The sequence below is a fragment of the Scophthalmus maximus genome, chromosome 2 (genome assembly GCF_022379125.1).
Source record: "Scophthalmus maximus strain ysfricsl-2021 chromosome 2, ASM2237912v1, whole genome shotgun sequence".
NCBI lineage: Eukaryota > Metazoa > Chordata > Actinopteri > Pleuronectiformes > Scophthalmidae > Scophthalmus > Scophthalmus maximus.
In genome coordinates this window covers 6,866,276-6,891,747 of record NC_061516.1, presented here as the reverse complement: position 1 = coordinate 6,891,747, position 25,472 = coordinate 6,866,276, and the positions used below count along the sequence as shown (strand labels likewise).

Sequence of the window (25,472 nt, the reverse complement as noted above, 5' to 3'; positions counted from 1 at the left end):
TCAAAACGTCTTATCAGCATCGCTACATGTAAAATCCTGCACAAAATTGAATTAAGTGATCAAATATGAAAGAGCCGCCCGTCACAGCCCCACCCCCCACCTCCCAAGAGATGCGGGGAAAATAGATGAGGTTATCTGTCAAGGTGCAATGTTTCACGGCTTAAGCGCTCATAAACGCCCGGGCAATCCACAGTGCCTTGTCACACCCAGACATGTCGGGGGGGGTTCTGGGTGGATGAGGAGCAGGTGGGTGGGTGAGGGGGTGTGACACTTGGCAGCGGTGCTGTCTGCAGCCGACACGGCCGCGGGCCCCACGTGCAGGGGTGGAACAGCACCGGTGGAGCTCATTATCATCCACACCGACACCAGAGGGAGACGAGTGGTGATCACAGGGAGGGTCTGCTCTGTGGGCGTGTGTGTGTGTGTGTGTGGAGGGGGGGTGGCACATGGCTGAGGGGCAGGGGTTCGGGGATAATCAGGCCAACTTGCGGGCACCATCTTACCACGGAGCTGTGATCATGTGACAACAAAATGATGTGTTGCAGCCAGTTTTACATGCCACACGGTGCATGTGCTACAAATGATGTAACTCCTGCAAAAATGGCTCATGACTCATGAGGTTGTGCACTTACAGTATGACATGAACGCAACAGAGACAGCGAGGGACGTTTCCAGTATATATCGCTGAAGGCCTGGAGCCGTCAGGCACGCACGCCGTCATGTGATGTGAAATACATACATGCAGCTGTGCACTTATAGCAACACAAACATTTGTTGTGCATGATTCTTAGTAGCAGTATATTTAGTGAAAGCATTTCACCATTCTTCAGTCACTTCCACTAAATATCTGCATCCTACCCAGGAAACGTGCAACATCAACTAAGCTGCATGTCCTTTATCAGCCCTGAACTCCAAACTCTAGAGCCGGATCCATTGCTCTGCATTAGGCGGTTACAGAAAAGAGCCATAGAGTAGCTCCTGCGACTGGTTATCTTGGGCTGCTGGTGGAGACTGATGAGAGTAAAGACACATTTCTCCTCTGGGAACTTTCTGTTCACCATGACCGTCACTATCACAGTTTATCAGAGAACGTATAATCTGCTGCACACAGGAGTCTGCGTCTCAGTAATGAAACCTTCCGACCGTTGCTTGGAGTATAAGGGGAATGAAATAATGTTAATGTGGTAATATCCATGTGGCTGGACTATATACACTATGTACATCCATCCAGCCTGTGAAGTCCAACACAGAACTATAAATCTATACTTACACCACAGGTATATATGATGGCAGTCCTGATCTGCAAAAAGCTTAAATCCAGCTGGCTAAAAGGCATATTGCTGCCTTCCTCGTCTGAACCCTGGCACTAGATGTACATGTACTGATCGTCAGGCCCCGAAGAAAGGTCGAGTAAAAATGAAATTCCTAGGGATGCTGGGCTGCACAATTTTCTCACGCTGGAGTTGCTCGTAAAAACAAAAAATGAGCGCAGGAAAACCACTCTAATTGTAGGAACTTATTGTGAGTAAAGATCCGTCATCCAGGACGCTCAGTGAAGACAAAGATAAAGTAATAGATCATTAAATATTGATTGTTTACAGTAATGGATTCATGATTCAAAAATGTGCACATGATTTATAGAGCAATGAGCCTCAAACTGTACTGTGTGTGGACCTTCCATCCCTCCTGCTAGACCCCCCCCTTACCACCCCTTTATTTTTCCCCATCTCACACACACACACACACACACACACTCAAACAGAGCAGAACAGGCCTGAGGCATGTCAGTGCCATTTCGGTGAAATAGCCATATTTCAACTCAAAGGGGGGCGGGGGGATTAATCCTCATGTTCGGAGCCCCCCTGCCCCTCCCACTACAACAACACAACACTCTATGTTTGTGCAGAGACACACATGCAGCCAGTGTCTGCTGAAAACACACACACGCATGCCACATTCATCCATCACCACAACCAACACTCAGGGTGAGAGAAACGTCCTCCTCATTGCAGTGCAAATCCCTCCGACCTCCTGGCACGAGCGGAGCTCACCTCCGCATCGTGGTGCCGCTGCTCTGGCTGTGCTCACCCACCCGGCAACCGTGAGGTTAATCCAACACAAACCTTCGCTGGCATGCCACCTTGGCCCTGTGTGTGTGTGTGTGTGTGTGTGTGTGAGTGTGTGTCCGTGTGTTTTTACTGCCAATTTCTCATCTATGACTTTAATCTCTGCAATTCCCGATGGGACACACCCGTGACTCCCCCGACCCCCGACAACCTGCAGGCCAAACTCAGCAGAGTATGGACTCTGTAATTCCCTGGGACTTAAAGTAACCATGTGGCTCCCTGGCTTTAAGAATCCCACAAGGCGGAATCCTTCAGTCAGAGAACCCTGGATAGCGCCAGAAGCATCCACCCTACCCAAGTGTCCTTGGGCAGGACAGTGATTTGTTCCCTACAAATCACCCTGTCGCCCTGACCTGTCACCTCCTGCAGTGAGCAGCAAGGGGGGAAAAAACCCCCAACCAGCTATCGTGGATCAATAATATCCCATTATCAAAAAGCTATATTTAAGAATGATTCCTCTCTTGATGGGAGAGGATGATAAAGAGCAGGCTCATGACCTCGGAGGAGGAGACATGTTCGATGGAAGGTGAATGGGTCTTTAGTCCCATGAATCTGTGCATTTGCTGTCTCATCTTGGAAGGTTTCAATTAAGAAGTGTAGATGATGAAAGACTCAAAACAAAAATTCTATGGTGCTATGATGTTACAAACTTGTACGAGTTTTCTATTTAATAGGACGTGGCATGTGGATGATCCCTGAGGCAAATGTATGCCTCCATCAAGGACACTATGATGTAAATGACAGAGATAGACACGCGCCGCGTCTCTTCAAATTACCCGAGCTATTCATGAAATATTCAGACTGTTTGACAATACTTACTTCAGCCTGAGTGGCCGCAGCCCCCGCTCCTCATGGAGCTCGAATAAATGATCAGGTGAAGCATTTCACGCCTGATTGACGGGCTTGCGAAAGTAGCTAATGACCTTTCTCACAAAAGATAGATCTGTGAGCGCAGACGCGCGTTTTTTGCAGAGGATTTTAAAGGAAATGTTTCCCTGCTTGAGCTGGAAATGTTCCATGCCTTTAGAAACCGACAGAAAGAGGAGATGAAACAACGTTCTGGAGGGAGTTGTTTGGCAAAAACAGGCCAGTGGAGAGATTCAGAGAGAGAGAAAAAATCTGGACCGCATACAAAAGAGGGAGGAGGAGGAGGAGGAGGAGGAGTGTGGGTGTGTGTGTGTGTGTGTGTGTGTGTGTGTGTGTGTGCACAACCATACACACACTTTATCTGATTGGAATTCAAGCAATATGTTCAAGAATATGTGATATGGAATATGAGTTGATAGTGGGTTATGTGCAACTGGGTATGTTCTACCATAGAAAGGGAGAACCAACCAACATTAACACTAACATGTCATGTGTGAAGGGTTGGACAATAAGTGATGCATGCATGGCATCGCTAAAGAGCCAACCACACTCCACCCCCCCCTCTGCCCACCCTTCACCCCTCGACCCCGACGGCCCCCCACAACAATACCATTACAGGGGTGGTCGACGCTTACGTGTGTGGTCAGCTAATAAAGCAATTGTCTAGCCCTGAAAGAGGATTACTTTAATCTAGTAATGGCCGATGTCGTGCGGCCTATGGAAGCGGGGCAAGAGGGTCATAGGGAATTGCTGAGGAGCCCATTGTGAAGCAACCCCCTCCCCGCACTGCCCTTAGCTGACCCAACAGGCCAATCAAGACTACTGTAGCTCACCCATCTGGAAAACCAGTAACACTGTTTAACTCTCTCGACCCAGAGAGGTATGGGGTGAACGGAGCTGCCCGCAGACAATGGGTGCCCCCCCCCCCCGCCCCCCACCCTAAACGTACACAGTCACACACAAACCATTAATTATTGACCACTGGATTGGAACGCTGCCAGCAGAGCACTTCCAAGAATTCCACTCAGACAATAAGTCATTCAGGGGAAGTTTTATAGCGCTGGTGTAGGGTCGTGGTCAGACCACAATACTTTATAATCAGCGCGCGATTTGCCGGTGGAGATGCGTGGGATCCCCCCCCCCTTCTGGTCTTCATATCTGCACATCTGCTGAATTATTGTTATCCCCAAAAGTGATCAATGCTGCCTCACCAGCAGATCATACAAAATACACAAAATTTTAAACTAAGTTTAAGCAGTATATATAGTCAATGTAATTTTAATTCTTCTATGTTTTGTTGAGCAAGTGTAACAGTGGTCAGCCAGTCGGGTGTGTGCAGCGCAGTGCGTGTAGACCTCACTCGCGGACACGTTAAGAGACGTGCTGGCAACCAATGCTAGCGCTCCAGAGTTTTAGCTCCCTTGGTTGCCGACCGCTTCCCAGGCCGATGGTTCGAAGCCACCCCGTGACACATGATCGAGTCCCCCTCCAACCCTCTACTTTTTTCACCCTTTTCACAACTTCAGTCATCGAGATGTAAGAGAAACGACTGTTGCCAAAATGCATTTTGAATTGCATCACTTACGGCCTTTGCACACAGAGTCTGTCGTCAAATGTGTTTTCAAATCTGTGATTTGATTAAAAAAAATTTAAATGAAAACCTAACGCATGAATGACCTCACACACATTTGTGCGAAAATTCGCAATATGACTTGTTCTGAAAAACTCTGATAGTGAACAAAAAGTTTTGGGGTTGAAGTTTGAAAGAAAAACACAGACTTGGTGTGAGAAGGCAACTCGTGGATCATATTTAATCAACCCACCGTACCTGTCCGGTCGCTACACACCAGCACCGGCCTGACAGTCTTGTCTGTGGTCTGGAATCATAGTGTGCGGATGAAGTTTGAAGTCAGTGTTCTTAAAAGCTTGTTGTGGTATTGGTGAAGAATATCTACATGACATGTTTGCAGGGAGATGTAATATGCAGCGGGAGCAGGAGAACCCTGACAGTGGCAGTTTTTTTCTCAGCGGCGCATCCCGGCGTGTGAACACACACGCGCACCACGCGCACATCCCCTGTCGCTTTCTGCACGTGTGCGCTTTCACCGGCGGCCTGCTGATTCCGAAGCCGTCCACTTTCCCAGGCTCCCTGCGGTGCCTGGGAGGTGAAGAAGGTGAGTCATCTGCCCGACATCAGCGTCTTCATGTTGGAGGCTGACCCCCCCCTGTCAGCTGACCCTCCGTCAGCTGTCTCTGACCGCACACACACAACTTACAGCTGAAAAAACCCAACCGGTCATACACAAGTAAGTGTGTTCGCTGAGCTGGGGAAGACGCCACTTCTCTGCCGTGTCAGTGTGCCACGCCTGCCCATACCCCTGGAGGTGGCGGTGTGACTGGGGGAGGGAAGAGCAACAGTTCCAATTTTCCACCCTGTCAACAAACTCCCAAAAAACAGATGGATCTTGGAGCAGAAATCCATTTAGCTCCACTTGAATGACTTAAGCCCCCATTCGCTGACCTTTTTTCTAGTGCGTCTTAAGGAGGAATGAATCGTGTGCAAATACACACGAGGTAGAAATCAATAAGCATTTTTCCACAGCGGTTAGCCCTCGTGTTTACCATCTACAGACAGGTCGAATATGACTAAATCCCCCTGAAACGCCTTTTTTTGCCACTAAGAGCTGGCGGCACGTGTTCCTTCAGCCGGACCACAGAGCCGAAAGGCGAACGCTTCTGTTGATAAAACAGCCTCAAAGTTTAATGTTAAATGACAAAGGGCCTTTGAAACAGTCCCTCTGCTGTGACCCGTCAGGGAATTAGAAAGGCGCGACCGTCAGAGAGATGAGAAAACACACACACGCATACAAATATCAAGCAACCTCCACAGTTAGTCCTGTTCTCAAGAAGGTGTTTCTGATATGAAGAGCAGCAGACAGTCCTCAACATACAAGGGAACAACATAAACCCCTGATTCACAGCATATGCAGCGAGGGACTTGTGTCGGTTAACATAATGCTAATTGGGATTTGAAAATAAACGGATGTTTTCATCCACTCAAATATTAATTTTCCGCCAAATGCTCCCAGCATCGGAGTTGAAAGTTGGGCTTAAAATCTCTCCTGACAGACACCACCTCACTCCGCATCACATTCAAAGCACACAACTCCGGTTCAGCTCGAGGGCGGCGGCACAGAGAGAAGAATCCAATTACTGCGCTGATTCCTCCGGTTCCTGGAAGGAGTCGTCCTGTGAGATCGACTCGTCCAACAACTCAAATAGAGTGTCCAATAATTAAACATGATTTATTCAACATTTTTAGAATAAGTTTCCCACCCATTCGAATTTGTTGTCTTGTGTCTTAACAAAGTTTTCCAATTATCACAATGAGCTGGCAAGTAAGCGGTGCCATCACTGTCCAGCTACCACAGTCCAGCAGCTGTTGTACGCTGCGTCGTCCTGTGAGCACGAGGACGTCACCAATGTCTCCACCGTTTGGTTCTCTACACTGTGCGGCCTCCAAAACCACCACGACGTCATCAAGCCTCCATCTGGTGGGTTTGACATGCACTGGCGACCAGTTGCTTCTCCCTCCGTCGCTCTAATGTCTTGCCATTTTATCCACGCCACGCCGACGCGCCGATTGTGTCCGATTGCTCTGTTTGAACCGCGCATTGATCGCATCGTCCTCTCGTGTTCAACTCCCCAGATGGCCAGGATTCTGCTCCTCGTGGTATTTTTCTGAGAAACTGGTGGATTTGCTCGACGTGTTTTCGAGCCCCGGGCCGTCTGGCATCACTGGTGCATCTGGTAGTTGTCCTACGTTCAGGCTGTTTCTCTGTTGCATGTCATCATAGTGCTCTTTTGTTCTTGGAAATCCTGGTATAACACGTGTCCCCACACAGTGCAACATCTATAAAACACAGCGAAGGGATCATACAACCACATGCAAGTTGCAAATGTACAGGTGGAAACACCTAATTTTCACCGACTACCTGACGAACACTGGGACAGAGGAGCCTGAGAGCAGTATGAGCTACTGTGCTGTGTGATTGTGCCCGACCAGGTTTCCAGCTGGACGTCCTCGCTCACATTTCTTTCTCTTAATCTGCGGCCTGGAGCCACACACCCACCCACACCCACCCCATTGTTGGCCCTTAATGAGCCTGAATAGGAGGTCATTTGCATCCTATAAGACGATGACTAATGAATCTCAATTAATGACATCCTTAATCAAGACAGGGGGGGGCGGGGGGGGTCCAGCATTCATGAAATGCATTCAGGTTTATTGAATATGAAAATGGCCAAATCACACATGGTTTCTCTTTAATTTCCGACAATACAATCAAAAAGAAAGGAGTAGTAGTGAGTGTAGGCTTTTGAAATGCATAGTGCATTGGGAGGGGGGCGCACCTGAAAATGAACAAGACTGCCAACTTCCATGAGGGGCAGCTTATCCCCACCCGAGGTTATGACCTATGGAAGTGTAGCCGCGGCAGGCGTATCATACTTAATAAAGTGTATGACAGAAACATATATTGACACGTACAGTGCAGTACAAGGGGGAGAAGCGGAGGAAGCTGCCAACTGCAAAGGTCATTTGGCCGAGGGGTCTGGTGCGTGTGGCAGCTCAGCAGCTCAGAGAGATAATGGGGCGTGATTGGACACAACGGTTGGAGCGAGGGGCCTTCATTGTTCTCTCCCAAGCCCCTGTGGCCACGGCGCTGTGTCATTAAAGGAGGGGTGGGTAGGTTAATTCTCTTCCTCACACCAACTGTTGTCAACTCCCCCACCCCCCTCCAACCCCAGCTCATCTCATCCTTCTGCCTTTGTCTCACTAACCCTTTGTGACACAAGGCAACACACAGGCACACACACACACACATGCTGCCCACTGGTCATACTCGCCTAATTAATTCATGGCTATCCTCAGGAGGAGGCTTTGGCTGGTGGGGTCTGGCTCAATGACCGGCAGACGGTCGGATCATACGGAGGGGGGCTTAGCCACAGGCCCGCGGCCTCACTCCGGCCATCTGATCCCCCCCCTCTTTGAAGATCAGAACGGCCACCGGCTCCGTCCTGCACGAGGCCGGGACCTGCAATCCCATTAGTGAAGCATGAATACACCTCAGAGCTCACACAGACAGACAAACACACGCACAACACCAACGCAGAGCGGAGGGCTCGTTATCATGAAGCAACGGAGACTGTCACTGCTGAAGAGTTCAGCCCCTCTCTGTTGGCTCAGCCGACTGAATACTAATACACACAAACCGATTCACGCTAAGTATGTGGATATGAATATGGTTTTTCCAACCATGTCAGGGTTTCTGCTCCAAATCAGAGGGACTCTCCGTCCATAACGACACACCTGACAATACCCAGTTGGTTGCTTCATCGTAGATAATACCATGAAGGAGACCCCCCAATGGTGAAGAGTAGGAGCAGGGGTTTCTTTTCTTGGACCGACAAAGAGGCGAAACTGTTAAAAACAGTACGTGTTTAAAATGTTTGCATTCACCACTTGCAGACGAGTGCATTCTAAGCGACTGTGGGTGAATACGTCATTGTTTCTGTGGTCGGCAGGATCAGTACGGATGCAGCGTGAGATGGAATCAGACAGTTAACCTGCAGGAGTCTCTGAAGGCCTCCACGTTCTGCCGCCGCGGGAGAAAAACCTCCACCACGAGCGAAAACATGCTCCAAAAATACACCAGAGCAGAAAAATCTGTCAATTAAAGGGGCAGTAAGCGATTTTGGAAAAAGCTTGTCTCCCCCTTTTTTTGCTCTCGACGATTTTAATGACCGGGCCGTGAATGTGTTGTGTCCATGCATTTTTAGTTTTGCGTCGGTCTGAATAGCCACTAACACACCAACTGCACCAACTGCACATGCACTTTGCAAAGGAGACAAGAAAAAGTATGATAACAACTACACATCGGTCCTTGTGCCTGTCTGCGTGAGAGTATAACTGAGTCTTGAGAGAAAGAGGAGAATCGGATTACTACAGAATCTCGGTCAGCTGGGAAAGTGAGCTGTCCACAGACGTCCACCAGGACAAGTTTTTTGGAAATCGGCCACATGCCGTTTCACTGTAGGACGGTAGGGCGGTCATGGGAGAGTGAGAAAATTGCAATTCAAATCCGTTCACTGCAAATCTAGTTCTACCGGTGTTATTTGGTACAGTGGGATCCCTCGCAAATATGGAAAACAGTGCACAATGCAATGTTCGGAAACTGGGATATGACTGGGGATAACTTTGGATATGAAGAGGGAGGATGATGAACACGTCCTGATGTCTACAGTTCATGACATCCTACGAAGAAAAAAGAAGCAGATTTGGACAGAGATGAGTAGTAGATAATTAGAAAATAAGACTTGACAGTGGTTGTGTTGATAAATGGAGCTGAAAGGATAAAGTGCCGCAGACAGCTGGCGGAGGAGATTGTCATGCTCCTGTGGATGTGCAGGAAGATGGAGGGAACTCATACATCACTTACAGTAGAGGATAATCAGCCTGTCCGTCAATCCCCATTATCACGTTGTTCAAAGACTAAACTGTACAAAAAGGCACTATTTGACTAACACAACCGGCTGTCCTCGCCTGCTGCAACTAACAAAGTTGGCGAATAGAAAGACATAACGCGGAGACTGCTCACTGACGGCGTCTCCGATCGACTGGCGACGCGACAATCACGAGAGGAACGCTTGAAGACGGTCACGTGCAGCAGGAGCGGGCGACACAGGTCAACGGCCTCCCGTCATTTCCGACAGCCGCCTGATCGCCGACAGGCCAAAAGACCGACAGATACGATCAGCCGCCCTCGTTACACTTCAGCAGATCATATCAGCTCATTCGCAGGAGGCTGACAGTTTGGAAATTCTGAATAGGGTCACAGATAACGTCCGCTGTTAACGGCTCAGTCAGAACTGGTTGAGCACATGGAGCGGTTCCTCTTTACAGCTTTAATATTATCACATGGAGTGACATCCCCCCCCCCCCACCCCCACGATGAAGAGCTTTTGAACCTGTCAAGGTTTAAAGTTAACATAAAAGGAGAAAGAACAAACAGTGGATTGAGCAACACTGACATATTTTGCAGGGATGGAGGATGTCAACAGGTGTGAACAGAGGCTACCTGCGGGGGGATGCACAGATCTGTGTATGACAGCAGGCTCCGCAGAGCTGCAATTCACAACCCATATGGCTGCGGACCACCGGGGTTAATAACGGGGGGGGGGGGGGGGGGGGGGGACAGGGCTTCGGCAGCGTGTGGAGAGCACAGGCAGCAGCAGGAGAGCGGGTCGCTTGATGGCCTCTGTCGCGGCTACCCTGCCCACGCTTCTCTGCTCCGCTCCCGCCGTAACTCTTTCCCAACCCCACGAAATCCCTTTGCACGTGTCCAAATCCATAAACCCTGAAATCCATTTTTTCCGGTGAAAAGAAGCAGTGACAAGTGTGCGCGCGCCCGTGTGTGTGTGATTGTGTGTGTGTTTGTGTGCGTGTGTGTGAAGGAAGGGGGAAAGAAAGAGAAAGGAGGATCCAACTGGCGACAGTGCTGTCCACGCTGTGTTTAGGATTATCGCAGGTGAGAAAGTGGGCACAGACGACCATTACAAAGACTTACGGATGTACACACACACACACACACACACACACTGACACGAGCTCATTCACACAAAGGCAGCAACAGGGGACAGGGGGTTTCATCACATCTTCACCTGTTCATTCCCCGGATTCCACCAGGCAGCTGCGTCCTGAACCCGTGTGAGGGTTTGACCTCTAAACAACCTTAAAACGAGACCGTGGGGCCTGTTTTTTTCCCTTTCTTTTTTGGGGGGGGGACATAAAACCCTTGGAGGTTACCCCAGTGACTTTTATTTTTGCAAATCCGACTCCGCCCCCCCAGCACCTCAGGAAAAAGGCGCCTCTTCCCCTCCCCTGTTTTCGGATGAATATTCATGAGCCATAAAGCCAGGCGCTGGAAAACGTAGGAGGCGTAATAAAAACGTCAGAGGTATAAAACACTCAAAAGAAAAAAGCCGCCAGGAGCATGGGCAAGTCCCTCTGAATTCCAAATCCCCACCCAAGGGTGTCTGGCCCGTTAGGTCTATTGTGCTGCACCGACCTTTATGCATCTGACATGAATTGGCCTTTGCTTCTGGCGCGTAACTTTTTTCGGCCACAATTTCAGGATCAAAAGGTTTTTTGGGGGGGAATGCGTGAAATCGGATAGGCTTCGGGGGGGAAATACAACGTTCTAGTTGGAAATATTCAGTTAGTTATATTGGATCTGTTCTCAACGCATCCTATAAGATGCAAAGAAAAGGGAAGTGCAATATGATGATGGACGGCATCTCATACATTCATTTAACGAATGAAACAGAATTTAGCTTTTCTCTTTGAATTTTCTCTCTTTCCTCCATTTAGTCCATGAATAATTTTTTTTGTTTTACCTCCCGTGTTATTGCCGTGACACTGTGTCGCTGCAAAGCCACCGAGGTGCAGTTACACACCGACCGGAGCTCGCAACTCCCAGTTCGTGAATCAAACATCCATTCACCAAACACGACGTTAATATTAAGTGGAAACTCATACCGGGTTAACTAAGCAGAACACTTCCTGATGAGTTATCGAGTGCCTGACTGTCAGCGTATGGAAGCCTGCGAAGCACAAGTGAGCGAGAAATTATTGTCCGTCCCAGGACATAAAAAAAGAGTTGATACAACCAGTGATTATTAAAGAGCTTTTTTGATATTCTGCATCAGGACACGGGGAAATTTAGATCCGGTTTCCAAGGAAAAAGGCCGCGATTTCAGAAAACCATCAGGTTTGTGGAGGTTGATCTAATCAGGGCCAGAAACTTGTTAGTGACCTCTCTAATAGATTCTTAAATGAACAGGTATTCACATTCTTTCTTACTTATACTAAACTACTAGACCGACATGATCCGCAGAGGATCAATCCTAATATTAGTTTTTTATCTCGGCGAGCAAAGTGTGAGATATACTGTATGAAGTTAGTTTGATACTGCAGGATGTAAAATACCATTCTTGATAGATTTGTTTTTCTTACAAAGACAGGAACGTACCACAACGGACGGATTTCAAGCAGACGAGAGCAGACGCTCTCCGTCAAACACTCGACAGCCGCGTTGCCTCCTGCTCAGGGTGTTTGATGTGTAAAGATACATTCTGGGTGCCGTTCCACTCTAAAGGTGAAATTCTTCACCGTGTGCATATTTTAAAACCACGGCGAAGGGAGCGTGGAGTGCTCTGTTTATTTGAGCTCCGAGGACTCGTCGATCAACTGATGAGGAAAGTGTCTCGGTAGTGATACAGTGTCTGCACATTAAAAGGATCTGTGCTCTGGACTTCATCCTCCCATATACACACCGACGCACAACGCGGCTCCCTCTCAATTTGCCCCCGGTGCCTCCGCGTCGCATGCTGGGGAGCGAAAGGGACACCGTGCCACAAAAAAGCCATCTTGGCCTGGCAGCACCAGGCGGGTCTGTGGGCCCGCGGCCTCACCTCCGGTCCCGGCGCTGCAGTGCAGGGGAGCTGGCGCCGGCCACTGTTTGTTCTCTACAACCCCTCTCTCTCTCTCTGTCTCTCCAAAAAGGCAATACTCCAAAAGGGTGTTTGCAGGTTTGTGTGCGGGCAGGCGCACAAATAAGACACACGCGCACACACGCGCACGCACACACACGCGCACGCACGCGCACGCACTTGCAGTATTTCCCCTACCACTGAGGATTAGGGCTTTTCTTATCTGTGAGAGCAACTGCTGCACGGCAACTTGTGGTCCCTGTGCCCTGTGTCCTTCTGCACACAGCCGCAGAGAATGTCACCTCCCCAAGGGCAAGAGCAGGCGAGAGAAAGGGCTGGACACACAAACACAGATGGAGAGATCCCGTCAGTGCCGTGGGATCGGCCTGTCCCCGTCACCCTCGGCGAGGGCCCTCACAACGTGAGGAAATAAGGGAGGCACTGTCCCCCAGTCACGGGTCAAGAAAAAAGCCCCCCAAAAAAACTGCCTCTTTGGAAGTGAGAAGAAGAAGAAGAAGAAGTGCTCGACAGCGGCACGGAACACAAAACATCAGGGAATATTCATGGGAGGGTGAGAAAAGGGACTCTCAACACATCCACACATTCCACCGGCCCCGGTCTCCATCTACGGCTTACGTCACAGACGCCCTGCAGCGGCTGATGCCGATGCCGACACGGCACAAGGAGGGGTGAAAGGTAATTCTTCTCGCCATGCGCGAGGAAGGTGACGGACACCCCGCGCTGATCCCGGCTGTTTGCAGACGATCGTGACTGTTTTTTCTCTCTCCCTCCGTGGAGGCGGCCAGGGGAAATTCGGCCTGATTATTAAGTTAGGGGGCCGGAGCCTTTCAGGAAGAATACGGTGCCCGGCCGCAAGGTGTTTGACAGGAGTCTAGGGTTTCGCAGAGCCTTCCAACCGCGAGTGGAGCTGGTTTCAGCACATTCATCTGTTTTGCGTTAATTCAATGAGAGAATTCCTGAGATGGCTTCACCTCTGAAAAGGTGGGCGAGGCCACAGTGAGTCGATTTTCTCTCTGCAAAAAAGCTGGAAGCGGCGCGGCGGCGTCCAGACTCATTTTGGGCCTCATTAGTAGACAAGCCGACTCAATCTTGTGTTTAGTATTTCAGTTTTGCGACGCGGGCTGTCGAGATCGACAGAACATATGATCAGTTCATACACTTTCAGTGCCATGATACAAACAACTCCGCCAGGCCTGAAATCCATTTCCAAAACAACCCGGTCACACTATTTTCTCACAATGTGACAGAACAAAAAAACAAACAAACCGACATTTGTATTCATATAAACATTTCTATGCTGCTGCTGTCAAGTTACACTTTCTGCTGATCTTCTGACGTTAAAGGTAAGGGCCTAATCTCACAGCAAAGATTTAATTGGCCCTATCTGCATTTCATTAAAGTGCCACGGTCACAAACAGCTCCGCTTCGAAGAAAAGGAAGAAAAAAACCACCCCATCTGACAGGAGGTTGTTGTATTTTAAGGAACTAACATCTGCTCGCGAAAGGCTGCCAACTAACCGAGGCCAACCCCTCCTCCCCCCTTCCCCGCGACGGAAGTTTCTCAGCTGTCCTGTCCAGTGGCGACAGCCGTTATCTCCTCTCGCCGGCGCGAGCCGTCGTCCATCTACATTAACAGGCCCCTGGCCGCGGAAGCTTTCGGTCCCGAGCCGACAGGGGCCGGGCTCTCCGGAGACGGAGGCGATAGGGGAAGGCGGGGGGGGGGGGGGGGGGGCCCTCGGGGGCAGGAGAGGGGCCTCAGGGCGCGAGCTGCCAGGAGATCTGACACCGAGGTCAGGCGCGGCGCCCGACGTGAGCTCCGCCGAGCGATGGCGACGATAAGAGACCAGAGAGGCCTTTGGAGCTGCCGCTCTGCCAACTTCATTATGGGTGAAATCCCTCTGTGATTTCATGCATTTCTCATTCTTGGAACCGCATTAAACATCAGATAATATTTTACGCCTGATACACGGACAAGCACTCACATATCACCTCTGTGTGTGTGTGTGTGTGTGTGTGTGTGTGTGCATGTGCGTGTGCGATATTCTCCGCAGCTGAAATGCACTGCTTTTCATGGAAACAGTCATTCTTGGTAATTTTGTCATACTCTTTCTCTCTCACACACACACGCGCCACTTACTTGCCACCTCCAGCGACGCATTGCGGCTGACGGCCTCGCCCAGGTAGTTGCGCGCCACGCACACGTAGACACCTTCGTCGGGCTTGCTGCGCCTCCCGTGCACGATGCGCAGGAAGAAGAGCGAGCCGCTGGGCAGCAGCATGCGGTGGGACCGGGGGTCCTCTCGGTCCGTCTCCACCCGCTCGCCGTCTTTGTACCATTCCACCACCGGAGCCGGCCGCCCCTCGGCCTTGCAGTTGAGGGTGGCCGGCTCGCCCTTCGACACGATCAGGTCCGACGGGTGCTCTACGATCCGAGGGGCGGCGTCCTCCAGCCTGGGCCTGGATCCTGGAGGGAGCACCAGAACAGGGATTAGGGTTTTGTTCATCAAATGCAGCCATTTTTTTTATTGCGGTGCAACGGGTGACAGATTGAGGAGAAGCGCACCGTCCCATGTTCCTGGGAGTTGCGAGAGGTACTTTACGTCTGCTCTGATAAGTCATCTGCTCTGTCGTTGATGCTAAATGATGCAAAGTTTTCCTTTCAGGCGTCTCATTAAAAAAACTGTGAGGACGTGATGAATTTGGATCTCTGACAGCCTGAGAATGTAAAGCGCGCGGTTGCACTGCAGTAAGGGCCAGTATAATAAACACAGAACATTCAAGTCCTTCTGGCCTTCGGCACACAAGAGGCAAGTGGGCGGCACATCTTCCACGAACGCCCTCCGCCGCCCTCTCTCCACAGGAACCGCCGCCGATAAGCACACACGGCTTTATCACCGGGAAAAACACGGCTGCGTGGAACCAGCGTGTGATGCAATTGCTCAACAGTCGCATTCAAAGTATAAATCCAGAGGACGTGTGAAATGACACGCTCTCAATTCCGCAATTTATCAAACCAAAGGCGAATTTTTTGTGAACGTGGTAGAACTGTGCTGAATCCGAATTCATGGGGGAGTGGGCTGACCGAACGACTGAAATGTATCTGACGTATGCTCAAACAGCCCTTTTCCATGGAAGAGGAAACATTTCAGATCGTAAAAACACACGATGAGGCGCTTTGGATAGAACGGTTGCCTCTCTCTCCCTGCAAGGTGCAACTTACTCGTCAGCAGGAACATATTGTGTTTCTGGTCAGTGCTTTCATACCGTCTGCAGACTCTGATTGAAAGATTTTTTTTCCTTCCTTTTTTTCCCCCCCCGATCCAAGCTTGGGAAATTGCTTTCTTCCGCCCTCTATCGCTCCCCATCGGCTTGAGTGACGGCGTGTTGGTAGCGCAATTATGTATGAAGAGCAATAATGCAAACTCAAGTAGCACGCGGCGCAAGCGAAATCTCCGCCTGGAGAGCGCACGAGAGAGCGAGGAGGAGCATCGGGTCACGACTGTCGCAGCTTTTAATGACTTTGTCGCCGCACCCACCGGCTCGCACCGCGCGGCAACAGGCACGGCGGGAGATCGGGCGGGAGCGCGAGGACAGAGGGCGTGGATTGCCTGGTTCGGCGGCCCCTGCATCACACAGAAGTTGAGTTCTGTTTTGTCCATATGCAGCGGCCCGTCGGCTGGTTCCATAGGCCCGACGTGAGGGGTGCAGAAGCTGTCAGAACGTCCCCTCCTCGGTGACACAACCTCGAGAAAAAGGGGTTTGGGGAGATTAAGAATTCCACCGAAGGGTTTCTTGGGGGGGGGGGGGGGGGGGGGGGGGTTCTCGCCGATGGGGATATTGAGCAGCGACGGCCCTGCTCTCAACGTAATACCACTCACAGAAATTGGAATAGGCAGGAAACGGTATCGAGGCTTTGAAGTTGCTTCTCGTCAGAGTCAAAGAGCGGCCGGGCTGCAGCCGCACGCCTGCTCTCGGGCCCTGAGAGCATCAGAACGTAACGAGATCCCTGCACAGATACGTCTCGCTGCCTTTAATGCCAAGAGCGCGTCAGTGCCATTTTCTTTTTCTCTTTTTTTCCCTTAAACCAAAAATGTACAATGTAGCATCTTGAATGTATCGGTTGCATAAGTTGTACTGTGTCAAAACTGGCACGTACAAGAAATTAAAATCTTGTTATGTATACATTAAGGGTTTTGCTCGTGAACCGTGAATTCCCCAACTGCTCTTTCATCTAGAAGTATAACTATATGACCATATATTATTTTTCATTCGCTGACAATCACAGACGTGGCGTAAGGAAACAGAGTCACCACCGATGTGCTTTTGACTTCACAGATAGATGGAATTTTGCCTCACGAAGAATTTGTGCCAGATGAATATTCTCAAAAATGAAATAAATTAAATATATAATACATAATATATTGAGCTACAGTCGAAATAAAGTACACCTGACCACTGAGGACATCAGTCTGTTGACGCAACTCCACAGTCAAGTGTGATGGGCATTTTCTTTCTGTCGTATCTTGCTATGACTTCATATTCATAAAATAAGGATACAATGACTTCAAAAAAAGAGTGTCGAATCTGTGGCAAAGTGTCAGAAGAAGATTCATTGTGGTTCTTGGTGACGCCTGGGCCTCGGTGGATGAACGAGAAGTGCTTGTCAGGCGACAGCTGCCACCATCATTCCACGGACATCTCATCTCATCTATACAAACCCTAATCCCTGTGACCTTCCCACTGAACACTACAATGCAGGACACATCTGTAAAAAACTAACATTTGAGGTGATCTATTCCTCGACATTAATACATAAAAAGCAACAAGAGAAAAGCGTCATTTGTGAAGTACCTCTCCTCCCCTCGAGGTCCCTGAGCTGTAGATAGAGACCGTTCATTTAACAGCTTCAAGGTAGCATATGTATCATGGCTGGGCCGAGTGTGTTTGTGTGTGTGTGTGTGTGCGTGTCTGGCTCGAGGGGTTTTGGGGGATGGGGGTGTCTGTGGTGAGAGCGCAGCAGGACCCAGCCTTTAAGAGCTGACTCATAAATTTTACAGTCCGGGCTGGTGGGGACAAGCCATGCGGAAATGTAAAGCGGTGGCTTTTAAGCGAGGAGGGGGGGGGGGGGGGGGGCGCGCCGCGCGGGTCTGAGCTCAATATCATCAAGAGAATGTCAAAGTGGAAACCCGCCGAACACTGGGACCCGCTGACATGATACCTCATTGACGGTCTTCCAGAAACAGAAGTGCCCGTGCCACCTCACAGCCTGCGATGTCCCACAGAGGTACAGCTCGGCGGAGCCACATCGCACATCCTCCGAATCTATGCGGGGCGCAACTTCAATTTTCAACCTTGACGAACACTTAACGATCATTGCACGTGGCTGTGACAGGACAATGGTACAGAGAGTCTGACATACGACCGGAGGACATCTGGATTGCTGAGCTCAGAAGCAACGCCCCCCCCCCCCCCACCACCACCCAGCGACGCGGCTCAACATCGCTGTCGATGTTGGGCCGAGAGTAGGGCGAGGATGGAAGAAAGAGAAACTCAAACAGGGCTAACAGCTGGAGACTGCCGAGCCATGCCGACTGTCCATGGTGAACTACGGCAGAGAGGCAGGGAACTCTCCAAGCTGCGTGTGAGCTAATGAAACCGCAGGGGGGCTTCGGGAGTCCGGCCTGTGAGGGCTGGAATCTGTTTGACAAGAAGCCGTGGTGCACTTAAGGGATTTATGTCGGTGGTTTACCTTGTAGAGCTGACGGCTGTCACTCACCGATGTTGTAAAAAATTACAAATCTATTTGATTGGTTGCCTCTCAAAACCCAGTCTGCAATGTTGATTTACAGACTGGTAAACTGAAAAAAGAAACAATGCCGAATCACTTCCAGGCTTCATTGAAAGGATGGCAGATGATGCTAAGGTTTACGGTGACTAAAGATTTACTAAAGGTCTCGTGGGCTACATCTACTCTTAACTCCAACCAGACGATAACTTTGGCTCTGTGTGAAGAGTTATCTCCGTCCATACTAACGGGCCAGAAAACGCATATCACATAATGCCGGGGGCCTACAGGAAGTTGCTTGACTGCTCCTGAACGTTTGAATGGGGCACAGCGCGTCCCTTTGAATAAAATTGTAAAAACTGTAATTACAGGACTGATTAATCCAGCAGAGAAAATCTGGAAAAAAACTGTTTATTTTAATCAATTCCACTCAGCACGAACTTTCCCGGACTACCCGGGGAGATCAAACACCACAGGCTCCGAATCAAAGACTCGCACGGAGCGCTCGCTCTATTTAGTTTACATTTAAACATCACGACAGATGCATATACACATTGAAGTACGGTCAGACTGCTCTCACCTGGGGGGGGGGGAATTGGAACAAAGCAGCCACGGGGAGCAAACTCCTGCTGCAATGTCCTTTCCGTAGCGGCAAAGTGCTGAGGCAGAACTTTTCCTCATCCGGCACAAGAACAAGTGGCTCAGTGTGGCCCGGCTAATATAAAACAAGCGCAGGGGACCACTGCCAAACGTCTACAGTGGATTCCAAGCTGCCCCCCCCTCCCACCCCGCAGCCTTATTTCACCACTAACACAAGTGGGCTTTCACCCCTGAGCAGATTTACATCCTCTCTGAAAAGGCAGAACACATGAGAACAACAGCCAGTAACTCACGCTCGTCGCAAAGCTCCGGCTCTTTGGACTCGTCCTGAAATGCTACGATAATGAGGTAAACAATTTATTTGCATGGGAAGGGGGGGGGGGGGGGGGGGGGGCGCTCCGACATAAAAGCGAAGCGACATCAGCACTTGCGGAAGACAACACGAACTGTTGTAACTCCAAAGTCAGACTCTTCGAAAGACGACTCCGACTGTCGACGCGATGATTGTAATCCAGAAACAATCCCCCGCTCAAAGGTCACAGGTCAAATAAGTGACTGTCAACCGGTTTTTGGAGCCTGTGGTTCGAGATGTCCCCGAGTGGCGAGAGCCGTCGACAGGTAATCATTACAAAGGGAAACCGAACTCAACGGTAGATAATGTAGCAGGGGGAGACGTTGCGCGCGGCTCTTCTGATGCCGAAGATCTGACGGAGAGCGCTGACAGGTCAGGTTCCACATCATTTCACTTGACAAGCTATCTGCTCCGGGCGACATGCTGTTAACCCTTTTTTCGGCGCCTCTACAGCTCTGGATATAAATATGCACACTGGGCCCTACATCTTTCCCACAATGCATTTCCACTAACTGGCTTGTGTCTGATACTTGCAACGCGGCTCGGCCTCGAGGTCGACGCGAACGCCTACGTACCTATTTTTCTGTGCAAGCTGCCGAAAGGTGCAGCATGCCCCCCACCCCGGCAACGACGTGCCGGCTCAAAAAACAGGGTTTACAGTATGTGTCATCACGCGCTGGATCAAAACTATTCAGCTCCCTACAGCCCCGCAGGGGAAAAGGACATAAAACACGGATGGCACTTCAGCGCCATCGACCCGTCCACCTGCAGGGTGAGGAACGTCTTTCATTTCGGCAAGGAGGACTTGGGAATAAATTAGAATGCCGCAATACATCAAGAGCCCGTACTCTTTATCACTCTGTCGTGAGTTGCAGTGGCAAGATTAAGCCATCCTGGGCTAAGCTGAGCTAACCCTCGCACTGCGCACACGATAACCGCCCAGTTCTACGCGGAAAGACGGAGCTGTTAGCGGCTGAGAAAAAATCTCTTTTAAGCCAAACTTCCAGTACAGACGCAATGAAAGTAGCTGCCACTGGTGAACAGAGGGAGATTTATCATCTTTGAAGACGGGACGGAGGAGGGGGGAGGGACGGAAGAAGATGACGATGAAAGAAGATTCCGCAACTTTCCTCTTCCTCCCTCATCTGCAATTCCTTTAAGCAGACGCCCCCCCCCTCTTCCCGACAGAGCTTGTTGTTTTACAGGCTCTGAGACCTCCTCCTCCATCTCCCCATTTTTCACCACAGCCACAGGAATTGATTTGCAAATGTGCATTCAAAGTTAAATTGGCGGCGGTGAGGGAGGGAGGCAGGATGGAGTGCCTTCTCTGCAGCCTCCCACTCTGTGACCCTGTGCGGACAACGACACGGTGCCCTCGCATGAGAATGCAAAGTGCCGGCCGTGAAGACCCCGCCTCCTCAATTGAGCTCGTGTTGCTCCCCGGCGTCTCAATGGGCAGGCTGAACTTTGATAAAGGAAACGGGGTGCTTTTATCATGTCTCCCCTGGGGCAGGGAACATCGGGGCTGAGGCCGCTCCTCTCGGCTCTTTTCTTTTTGAGAAGTGGGGATCATGGAAATTGGGAGCAGAAAAGAAGATCCAAACTCCCCGGGCAGCACCGCAAGAGACCAATGCCCTTTCAACTGACAACTCTGTTTCACGCTCCCTCTGAGTGCGGCGCCTTTGCACCGGCGAATCGGCCAAAAGAGGTTTTTGGCCGAGTTGACGAGGCAGACGCAGCATTACTGTGGAGAGAGAGAGAGAGCGAACGCTGGTGCCTCTTCGGGTCCAACAGGAACACTCACAGATGATTTTGTACAAACAACCCTCATGGTGGAGCATGGCAGAGAGCTTTGATTTAGTTCCAAGTACAGACACGAGGAGCGGCAACGCATCCCTTTACATGCAGATTCTAACTGTGACGTTGACCTTGACATGTACTGTACCTCAGGTCTCCGCAGCATGTTCAATGTCCTCAAACACTAAGCATCGACGTCGATCATGCGGAGGATGGCTTGACCGAACTTTTCACACGTTTGCACATTCGGAGAACTTTGAATGCAGCTCGGTGAGGCCTTTGGCAACCAGCGGTCCCGAGGACTAATAAACAACCAGTCCGACATTCTTACAGTTATCACACATCCTGCCAAGAGTTGTCAGTTTGAGTTCCAGAAACCTGCCAGTAACAGCCATCGATTTTCGATTTTCTCCTCTGACTCCACTGGGGGGGGGGGGGGCTTTAAAACAGCAAGAGGGCAGCCACTGTGTTCCGTGGCGACTAGACTCGCTCTTCATCCGATGTTGTTGTGAGTGTTTCTCTGTGACGGGAGCAAGAGGAGACCGGGAGAAATAGAGGAGAGAAATGCTGCAGGGAAGGGGGGTAAGAATAGCTTCTTGCTCCGAGAGCAAACGGAAGAAAATGGTCCGGATTGTTTCCTATCACCGATCACCACTAATCATTAGGCGGTTCACCGCTGAAGGCCCAGCAGGAAATCCTCTGAGGGGGCTCCGGGACGGGCACACCGCCGGCTGTGGGTGGCCTCTCCGCACAGCTGTGGGGGGATTGACACCCGTTTTCCTGTCCGGCACTATATATATATATATTTTTCGAGATTAGCTCCCATTAGATTGGGGTACAGGAGGTATCTGCTCCTCAGTCTGAACACATAGATCCCGAACGTCACCCCGGGGGAGGAAAGGGGCGAGACAGGGGACTTCCGCAGCTCCTCACTGCATGGCTTGTGGGAGAGGGTGTGTGGGAGGGAGGGAGGGAGGGGGTATAAGTGAGTCGGATTTGAAGTTTGAAGGCGACCTATTTTCACGGATCAACTGTGGATGGTGACAGGCACTTCTGACACACACTGAATGATTCAGCCCAGTCGGCCTTGTTCTCAATACACAGTTTGTCATTGATCATCTTTCACGACTCATTCACTGCCGGCAACGCGAGAAGACCGGATTGTGATCCCATACTATGAATGAGCCGTGATCATATACATACGAAACACTGAGAACTGTAGCCGATCAAGAACTGTGTGATAACATTGCAGTAATGCAGACGGATCTCAGGCACGATGGAAAACTACCAGAACGGAGTGGAACATGTAACGGATACACAATCCATCTGTCTTCGGCCTGATATCGGTTCTGTATCAGTGCATCCATAATTCCGAACCAGCATGTCTCTCACTCCTCTTCACACCCCTTTAATAAGAATGTTCCTGGAGGGCATCTTGCCTGACTGTCAGTCGTCACACTGAGCTGCTACAGAGAGCTAACAGGCCAAAGAGACACTCTAACCGCCTCTTATCCCCGAGACGCTTCTTTGTGTGCGTCAACGCGTCGCGTCGCAAATTAACAGGTACCCCGCGACTGTGGCTTTTTCAAAATGAGCCGTCCCTGTCAGCTCTGAACGGCCCACAGGGGCCGCCTCTCGCGGCGGCGCCGGCACCTTGATATGCGGTGGGCTGTTTACCACAGGGAGCGTTCAGGGCACCAAGCGCTCACAGATACACACAACCCGCAGACGGAGGAATGGCGGCTGTGGGCCTTGTGTGTGTTGTCCCGCGTAGGGAAAAAAGTCTGTGGGTCATGAAGCGTGGGTAAACGACGAAGAGACGCGAGCGTTGATGAAAACCATCTGCGCCGGGTCCGGGGCCGTGTGAAAACAGAGCAACAACACTGCTGGTAAATCACCAGCATGTTCCACGTGCACAGACGGCTGTTCAGCTCCACACACGGCGAACACAGATATAATAAGATCATTAGGAGCATTTGAATTCACCTTCAGTGTTGAAAATCCATCTAAGTGACTGAGATGCCATCGCTCTTCACAACAGAAGACCAGACGGCTCGGTAATAAACTGCAGGCAACACATTAATCCTACTGTACTTGAAGTAGCGGCGCAGCCTATTTCTAGTGTTCTGTGAGTGCGCGGTGACTCATAGATTGTGTTTCACACCATCTGGTCACACATCTGGAGAGTTTCACTATTTAGTGGCTTGCGATGAATCAAAGACCCCGTATGTGAGTCCAGTTGCGCCGAAACATTTAGCGATTATGATTCATAAAGATTTAAATCGTCTGCCTGAAACATATACACTGAATATATCATGTGGCGGCATGTAAAGGGTGTGTGTGGCTCAGCGCTTTTGCTTGATATTAAGTATTTCATAACACACAAACACACACACACACACACACACATCCCTCTCTTACACACTCATACCATGCATACACAGTATGAGTGTGAACTTATGTGTTCAATATTTCAATCCTGCCTTGATGAGAACCAAGCACTTCCATTTGGTGAGAGAAGCAGTGCAACACCTCCGCCACCTGTACTGTCCAGTTTGTAACTCTGTCATACCCAAACTGTACGAGAACAACAGTCTCCACGGGCCGACGCTGCCCCGAGCTCTGTGACGGACGTTCCAGTCTGTTTCAACAAGATGACGAGCAGTGGAGGGGTCAGCCGTCCTAATACCCACTGGAACTAATGTCGGGGGGCCGTCCATCTGTCTGCTGCCCGAGGTGGGGAGCTCGGGGGGGGATCATTGTGTCGGGCCCCTCAGGCGGTCGCACTCGGGACCTCTGAGGAGACGGGGTGGCTGACTTGTCCTGTCAGCGCCCGCCGCTAAGTAGAGATCCGGCTCAGTGTCTGGTGCCCGGCGGAGAGGCCCTCTGGTGCCACAGCGTGTGTTTACTTTGGCCCTCGTGGTCGGGACGTGCAGACGTATTAAGCGTTGCCGTCAAGAGGGGGAGTGGCCCGCAGATGGACACGTACTAAAATATGGGGCGTGCTCTTGTTGGCTTCTCTTCACTATTACACTCAAATGCACGTATCGCCTGTTCGTTACGCGTCATCCGGGGCCGTCAAAACTTTCCTCTAACATAATAATGAGTGGCAGTGCAGTGAAACGCATGCGGAATTTCATCTCAACTCTTTTGATGAGTTATTTCTAAATTTAGTTGACCAGCAGCTGTGCGGAGAGAAAACAACTCCCGGAAAAAAGACAGCCAGGCTTCAAATGGCAGTTTGAGCCGGTGATCAACGCGGCTGATTCCGTGATGGCAGGAAGAGGATGTTTAGATCTTTACCCCTGCATTCCACACTCAGCCTAAGTCGGGATTCGCTGGTGTCACGATGGTTTTCGGGAGCTGTTCGCTCATTACCGCGTATCGCACCAAAGCTTGCTGGGCTATTGACGGTCTAATTGATCTGTGAAGAACAGATGGGCAGGCAGGTGGGGGAGGAAGCGTGTTCACTCTGTGTGTGTGTGTGTGTGTGTGTGTGTGTGTGTGTGTGTCTGTTCTCAAAAATGGCGACAAAGCTTTCTCCGACTCCCTTTTCTCTCTCTGCGGGAACTAGGAGACGTGTTGTCAATGTGCCTCCTCAGCTACAGTATGAGTTATCCACAGTTACACTGGTAAAATATCAGCAATGTGGTGATGACTGAGATACATAACAAACCAGTTCTGGGTTACAGTCTGGATGTTTGGCTCTTCCAAACTGGATGTGCATCATATATACTAAAGGGCCAATTCCCCTAAATTACAAAAAAACATGTCACGTACATAACCTCTAGTAATATCTAACCATGAAAGAGCAGTACTTTGGTTTATTATGTCTCTAACCTAAATTAACACCCGAAATTAATCAGCAGCTATTTTCTATATCAAAATATCAAGCAAAACCGAAATATATAAATATAAAATATGTCCTATAGTTCTAGATTCTCAGATATGAAGATTGATAGTACATATAGCAAAACTGGGTTTTGGGGACATTTGAAGACGTCACCTTCAGACAAGGGAAATCACAGCAAGGGTTCTTTCACTTCTGTTTATAGGCAGGGCAAATCTGTCAAGTGTTATCACGGAAAATAACGCACGGATGAATCTCAAGTGAAAATGAACACGAGTTGCAGCCCAATTTCACAACTTCCGGTCATCTCTTTTTACAGGACCTGCCCAACAGGGACATTGTTACTGGAGAGAAATGCTCCTCCGGTGCGTTGAGACGCAGGTCGGCCCGCTGACTGGACGACTCTTACTTTTCAGGATTAACACGCCAACGTTTGTTTGAGCCCGAGCGTTTATGAGAATGTCTCATATTCGATCGCAGCGACCGCTATAACTCCTGTCAAACCGCCCTTGAACGATCCAT

The 25,472-nt window shown here is 50.1% G+C and overlaps 1 protein-coding gene across 5 annotated transcripts in view; it reads right to left on the bottom strand.

Annotated features, from left to right (window-relative positions):
- The window catches only part of robo3 (roundabout, axon guidance receptor, homolog 3 (Drosophila)), a 134,426-nt gene that overhangs the window by 46,323 nt on the left and 62,631 nt on the right, over positions 1 to 25,472 (bottom strand). For all 5 annotated transcript variants that reach the window (XM_035626705.2, XM_035626707.2, XM_035626706.2 and 2 more), the window contains exon 2: positions 14,704 to 15,030. In XM_035626705.2, coding sequence (XP_035482598.2) covers positions 14,704 to 15,030 — 327 coding nt within the window. The remainder of the gene's footprint in view (positions 1 to 14,703; positions 15,031 to 25,472) is intronic.